The sequence below is a fragment of the Morone saxatilis genome, unplaced genomic scaffold, assembly GCF_004916995.1.
Source record: "Morone saxatilis isolate NCDOM2014 unplaced genomic scaffold, NCSU_SB_2.0 Contig17, whole genome shotgun sequence".
Taxonomy (NCBI): Eukaryota; Metazoa; Chordata; class Actinopteri; family Moronidae; genus Morone; species Morone saxatilis.
Window position 1 is genome coordinate 25,182,100 of NW_023339729.1, and position 6,803 is coordinate 25,188,902.

General features: G+C 38.2%; 2 protein-coding genes and 1 long non-coding RNA gene across 3 annotated transcripts in view; all 3 read left to right on the forward strand.

Moving 5' to 3' along the window:
- Positions 1-458, forward strand: part of usp34 (ubiquitin specific peptidase 34) — a 52,842-nt gene extending 52,384 nt beyond the window's left edge. Inside the window, 1 exon segment of the mRNA XM_035660118.1 lies at positions 346-458. Within this exon segment, the coding sequence (XP_035516011.1) occupies positions 346-458 (113 nt within the window).
- Positions 459-650: 192 nt separating this feature from the next.
- LOC118327424 lies at positions 651-2,317 on the forward strand. Its single transcript, XR_004796688.1, has 3 exons — positions 651-693; positions 1,643-1,753; positions 2,216-2,317. It is a non-coding gene; the product is annotated as an uncharacterized LOC118327424 (long non-coding RNA).
- A 6-nt stretch (positions 2,318-2,323) lies between these two features.
- LOC118326956 lies at positions 2,324-3,542 on the forward strand. Its single transcript, XM_035660119.1, has 4 exons — positions 2,324-2,407; positions 2,954-3,051; positions 3,132-3,281; positions 3,395-3,542. Exons 1-4 carry the CDS (start codon positions 2,324-2,326, stop codon positions 3,540-3,542), a joined length of 480 nt encoding a protein of 159 aa, XP_035516012.1.
- The last annotated feature ends 3,261 nt before the right edge of the window (positions 3,543-6,803 follow it).

Consider the following 6,803-nt stretch of genomic DNA (forward strand, 5'->3'; position numbering starts at 1 on the left):
ATTAAGAATAAACCCACTTCTCCAGACACCACTGCACCACTGCCAGTGTGTGGAAGTTAGTGGCATCTAGTGGTGAAGTTGCAGATTGCAACTAACTGAATACCACTGGCGTCTGTATCTGACGACCTGGGAACGAGAACGGGCTGTGAAGTGTGTGTAGGAGAAAGTACGACGGCTGAGAAACAAGCGAAGAATTCAAAAAGGCTTCTGTAGAAATATGGCGGACTCCATGGAAGGTGACCTGTTATATTATGTTAAAGTTAAACTATAATAAAGAAATGACATATTTTAAAGATTTTACCAGCTTGTGATATTTAATACATGTATATAATTAATAACTTGTAGTGTTGTTGGGTGTAACGCAAGCCCGCGTCCGGGATCAATCTGACGGGGGGGGTAGCAGCCTGGTGGAGGGGCGTGGCATTCAGGAACCCCTCCTACAACTTCTAGCCTACTGAGACGCAGCCGGTGGGGGCGACGGTGGGGGAAGGGTCTTGGGCTCCTCAGGAAGCGACTTTACGGGTCGCTACAACTGAAAACACACACCGACCTATTCTCTGTTCAAAGACGCCAGCGGAGCCATCCTGACCAAAAACACAGCTTGGACAAAGAAGAAGCAGGATTGGTCACATGCCTGGACGTGGAAGGCAGTGGAACACAAAGGACTCCCCCCCTACGTCAGCTGTTGCAATGGTCTTGATCCGTATCTTTATACTATTGTTTGTATCTCATTTAACCCTTTAAGATCACATCCTCGGTCATATTGTTCAATGCACAAAAGCTCATTTATTTGTTTTTTTTATATTAAAATCAAATCATTGTGTATTCCTGTAACTAAATGTGACATGTGCTTACATCAGCCATGACTGATTTCAACCAATAATATCCCTGACATTCACCCGTCAATCAAATCTCCAACTTTAAGCGTCACACAAGCGAAGATTTATTAGTTAGCTAGCAACAGCATTTAATCACTGGGATCAGATTTTGTGGAGAGAATGATTGTCTGGTTTCCTCCTTTAAGTTGTATATTTTTCAGGTTATATTTGATTACTGAAGAAAAGAGCAACTATTTCTTGAATCCTCTCTTTATTTTAAGAAAAACTGACAAACTTTTAATGAGCATCAGGATCCAGACCTTAATTAAATACACACAGTGACAATAATATGGATCAACTGATACTCATAACTGTTGACTGTTTATTCATTGGGATTATTACATTATTACCGTCCAGCACTGGGGAGGTATTATTTTAAAATGTAATCCGATTGCAATTATTTACTTACATACATATGTTAATTAAAACCTAATTAATGTATCACAATAATACAGTAATTAATATAATCACAACCAAATACACAAAATAAAGACCAGAGAAAATACATGATACAGAATGACTTTTATATATTTATAAACAACAGACATTTTAACTTTTTAATACAGAAGATCTTGTTTTCGTGAGCTTTCAGGAGCATTTGTGCAGCTGGAAGTCAGAACTTTCACTGTTCTGTGGTTTATTTTAAGCATTTAGTTACTTTCTGGTATTAGTCTGTGTGATTTGTGTTATCAGATAAGATTCTGTGAATCAGATCAGATTATGTTTACAGTCCTGTATTTCCTTGTTTCTTCTCTCTCTCTCAGGTCAGAGTTCAGGTGGAGGATGTGAACGAGTCTCCAGAGTTTCAGTCCGAGGTTTATAAGGCCTCGGTTTTCAGCATCGCCCCGTATAAAACCCCTGTCGTCCATGTTAAGGTAAACGCACACAGAAAATATCCCCATACTGTAATAAAAGAGCATTGTGGGATACCTGCTCTCTGCTAACGACAGCAGTGATAATCTCTGGTTGTGTATGTGCTGTGTGGTTAATAAGTCACTGAGAAGCCGTAAAACATTTTCACTTTCATTTCACAAGTTCAAAGGTCAGACGCCGTGTCTCTGACAGTGTCCCAATCAGCCACTGGTCACCAGTAAGAGGCAGAGTTTATTAGGAATTGATGGATAAATTCAGCGAGTTGAATCAATTAATGTTAAATTTAATGTAAATGTACACATTGTAATATGAGCAGATCATTATTACAATTATCTTGTGATCACAGAGTGATGCTTCTATCTGTAGATTTCAAATACACATAATAAATAATGAACTTACAGTTGAATTCACACATGTTGGTGTTTAGATCTTTAAAAAAAAAATCATTTATGACCCCCCCACAGGCTTTGGACCCTGATGTCGGTGAAGAGGGTCAGCTGGTCTACAGCCTGTCTGCAGACAGTCCTCACTTTGACGTGGAGCCGTCCTCGGGTCTGGTGTACGTGGTGTCCATGGTGAGTCTGGCTGGACAGCAGGCTGCAGTGGAGGTGAAAGCCACGGACCCTCGAGGACTTCAGGCTACGACCAAGGTGGAGGTGAGTGAGCGAGGACTGGATGACGGAGTTCACAGTGGTTTTTATAAAAGGTAAGAACAGCGAGTCAACGTCCAGTAGAGGCCAAAACCAGCAGGATGTTAAGAGAAAAAAGTTAACTTTGAGGAAGACTGATGAAGGAAACCCTGATCACAAATATCTCATCACAAATAAGATGAAGGACGTGTCCATAAAACTTAAAATAAAAATAAAATATATACGTTTTATGTTCTTTCTGCACCGAGATTGAGACCAAGTAGGTCAACTTGTTTGTTACTGTCGGTACAGTAGGCTGATTGTTGATTGCTGTAAGACATTTAGACTTTTCCACACACTAATAATTTCACTACAGTCCCTAATTAAGCTACAAATTGTGTAAATAACTGATTTCAATGTCTTATTCTCTTCTGTCTATTAGTTTACTGCTTTCTGTACACAGTGTGTAGCTCAATGATGTTTTTATGTTTTCAGGGCTGCCATTCAATGAGAATATTTTAATTTAAAGAAAAAAATAATGTACATACCACAATGGCACTCTTCTGCCCCCAGGTGGAGGTCAAGGGAAGTGCGAGCAGCAGTGACGTGGTGGTCATCTCCCTCAACCAGCCCGCCAACGTCGTGGAGAAGAAAGTCCCCGAGTTGGAGAAGTAAGACGGGTCGAGCTCATGATCCATTCATTGTTTGGAGATTTACTCTTCCTGTTGTTGTAACTGTGTGTTCCTCTCAGGGCTCTAGGTGGTGCTCTGGGCTGGACCGTGAACATCATCGAGGTGTCCAGCGCCAACGGAGATACCTCTGGGGCGGCTGAGAGGAAAGCTCTGGTCAGATTTGTCGCTGTAGACGGAGGGGAGGTCCTTTCCTCTGAAGAAGTCATAAAGTAAGAGTTTGATTTTGACCACGGACTGAAAGAGTCGACAGATTGTTAGAGAAGGTTCCTTAAAGAGCGGAGAGGTTCTGTTGGGTCCTGATCTCTTGTGTGTGACCTGTCAGGAAGCTGCAGAGCCAATCAGCTGCTGTGACGGCAGAGCTGGTCAAAGTGTTTGGGCCGGGTGTTCACTTTGACGTGGAGATGAAGCCCTCCAAAACCTCAACGGCCCTGGCCATCGCTCTGGGCGCGTCCTGTTGTCCCTGGGATTGATCGTTGGCTGTTGGTTTTGATCATCAGGGTGAGACCCTGGAAACCCATCAAGATGTTGCTTCAGACCCGCGACGGCTGCGGTGGTGAGCGTTTAGTGCTTGTTAGACAGCGCCATCTCCAGAGACTCCTTCATAATCCTAGGAAATGTCAAAGTTTGACTTAAAATCTGAATATTAACCAAGTGACAGTCTGAATTCAATTTCCATTGCTGTTAAACAAATCCTCCTCTGCACGCCTGAGAAGTAATTTGCCCATTTCCAGCCGGTACGGCTCGGAGCCATTTTTGGGTTTTCCGTTGGCGGTAGTGGTGGAGGGTACGGAGGGTCGGTGGCAGCAAATGGATTTTTGTTTTGAAATGAAAAGAAAACCAAAATCGACTACCATTTATAAACAGGGGAACAAAACACTTATTTTATTTGTTTTAAATTAAAAAGTAACATTTAAAAACGACTCTTCTCCCCTTTAAAAAACGGAACAAACCACTGCTATTTATAAATAATAGGAAAAAACCAACATAGAAATAACAAATAAAAAGCTACCAATCACAATTTAACAATAAAACAGCCAGGAAAAAGTTGATCAGCTAAGAATCTCCAACTATCTGCAGTATAAAATCAGGATCGTGTTCACTTTCTGCCATTTTATTTAAAGTCACTGTGTGCAGTCGTCTCCCCGAAGAAAGTCACAAAATCCACTTTCAACTTAAAACCCCCCCAAAAAACTTCCTGTTTCATTAAAGAAAAACAATATTAACATATTTTTGTTAAATTTCTGACTTCTAGTTTTAGAATTTAGACTTTTGTTTTCAGTCTCTAAAATAATGAAAAGACCAGTGTAGTTTAGTCAGTGGCATCTAGATCTAAAAACGCAAACGGCAATATCTAGTCCCAGTGTTTGGTTTGTCCTTTGGGCTACTGTAGAATATTATATTCCTGTATTATAATCCATTTTTATGCCACTAAATCCTACACACTGCTCCTTTAAAGTTTCAACACATCCACATGTGTTTGACCCTCTCAGGTTCAAGGTGATGGAGAAACACGAGACGGATTCTGACAGTGAGAGTTTTGACATCAGCCGAAAAGCCGAAGGTTACATGTAAGTTCTCTGAGCATCTTTAATGTTAAATCACAACTCTACATCTGAAGTTTTTAATGGAAATCCCTCCGTTATGTTTCAGGAACCGGTTATACCCAACACCCCAACAGGTAAAATAATAAAAAACTGATTCTAATTCAAAGTGTTAGAATTAAACATTTTTAAAGGTTGAGACGAGCTGTATGAATTATTTGTGTTGCAGGAACAGACGAAGTCACAGAGGACGGACAGACAGACAGACAGGGACAGTGTGAGGAGTGAACCGGACAGACAGACAGACGAGAGACACAGCGCAGGCGATGAAAGTCACACCTCTTCTCTCTGATCTGAACACAGAGTTCAGTCCGACTGTACGGAGGCTGCAGATTGCCGCGAAAATAACTTCTACTGTGTTTGATTTTATCCACTGAATAAATTAAAAAGGCAACACGCGTTTGTTTGTGAATGACTCGAGGTGTCAAAAACTTCCCAAACATCTATAATATTTAAGTAGTTTATTATGCATTTGTGATTTATGAACTTGAATCACCAATTAAAAATGTATTTGACGCCTAAAAGCCGCTGTATTTAAGAGAGATTTAAGGGCGGGAGTGATTGTCGATGCATGAATGAGTTTCTCTAAATCTTAAATCTGTTTGTTTTAGACGATAAAATGCAGTTTTATTTATTGCCTTTAAACTCAAATGTGAATCTTTTTTTTTTTAAACAAATATTATAAATTTATTACTTAATATGGAATAATATGGACTTAATATGGACAGATATGGAATATAATATTCATAGGAATGTATTCATTAGTGTGTAAACACCTGAAAATACCAATCTTTGTGTTTTTGTTTTGTTAGAATGAGACATTTTAATTTTTTTAGTCCACCATGTCAACAGTTGCTCCTTTCCTTGACAGTAGCCCAGAAGGGACAAAATAAAACACCAACTCTAGATAGCAACATTTGCATTTTGCAGCCACCGTAGTTTCTCCTTTATGCTGCAACTGCTAGATGCCACTAAATCCTACAAACCAGACCTTTAAATAAGCTTTTAAATTATATAAAAAAGTAAGTAACAAAGTAATAATAATAATAATGATAATAATAATAATAATAATAATAATAATAATGGACTTCATGTTTAGGAAAAAGCAATACGTCCACCTCCTTAAGCGCTTTCTTTGCTTTTTTCTTTTTAAAATGTATTATGAAACAAAGTAAAAGTCTATATTAATTTATTCCAGTGGCACTCTGCAGCCTCCGTACACCCAGACGCCGCAGCAGCTGATCAGATTGCTGTTGAGTTTAGTAAGAACCGTTTTTAAGCTCATGTTCAGCCTGAGAGTCCAAAAGAGACGAATGATGAACAAAATGTCACTTTATTCCGGCGAATTACAAACAAATAAAGTTTATTTCAGGTGAAATGCTCCTTTTAAAACTTCAGTGCCAGATTTATTTGGTTGTTTTAAGATGAAGAGACTCAGTTTTGTTAACTTTAATCAGTCTACTAAGTAATATTTTAATTTAATTTCTTTATCTGTAAAATGGCTGCCATAAAGCAAACTGAGCATGTTTTATATTTATAATTTATAATTGAACAGAAACTGTCACCTGTTTTGTTGCTTTCTTTCTTTTTTCTTTTTAATGCACTTTATGAGCAAAAAAATGTAAATAATAATATGAATGCAGCTGTGCAGTAAACCTACATTCAACTGCAAATACCAATTTTCTGTGAGCAGATTGATCTGTTAAAAACAATACACTACACTATTCATTGTAATTTTTCTTTGCAATGAGATAAAATAACAACAGTTTCTACTTTCAAAGAACAAAATGTTTCATATTCAGAGCAACAAAAATATAACTGTTATTTTGTTTCATTTTATAATAACATGTGAATATCATGAGATTGTCCTCCGAAGGGTTAAGATTTTATTAATTTATTTTGATTGTTTCGGCAGCAAAAACTCCCATTAGTGACCATAAAATATTTACCTGTCTGAATAAACTAATTGTATCATCCAGAGCTTGTTTGATTTCCATTTATATTTATTTCATTTTTAATTTTTTTCATATATTTTGAATGGTAAAGACACCCTGAGATATTAAAATTTAAATTTTAAGTTAGTTAGCGGACAAGGTAAATGCTGTCTGTTTTCTGGGAATAATTGACACA

Coding starts and splice junctions, on each gene's coding strand:
- LOC118326956 (XM_035660119.1), top strand. CDS start 2,324: ATGGTGAGTCTGGCTGGACAGCAGGCTGCAGTGGAGGTGAAAGCCACG. Junction 3,052..3,131: donor AAAGTCCCCGAGTTGGAGAA/GTAAGACGGGTC, acceptor TGTTCCTCTCAG/GGCTCTAGGTGGTGCTCTGG. Junction 3,282..3,394: donor TCCTCTGAAGAAGTCATAAA/GTAAGAGTTTGA, acceptor GTGACCTGTCAG/GAAGCTGCAGAGCCAATCAG.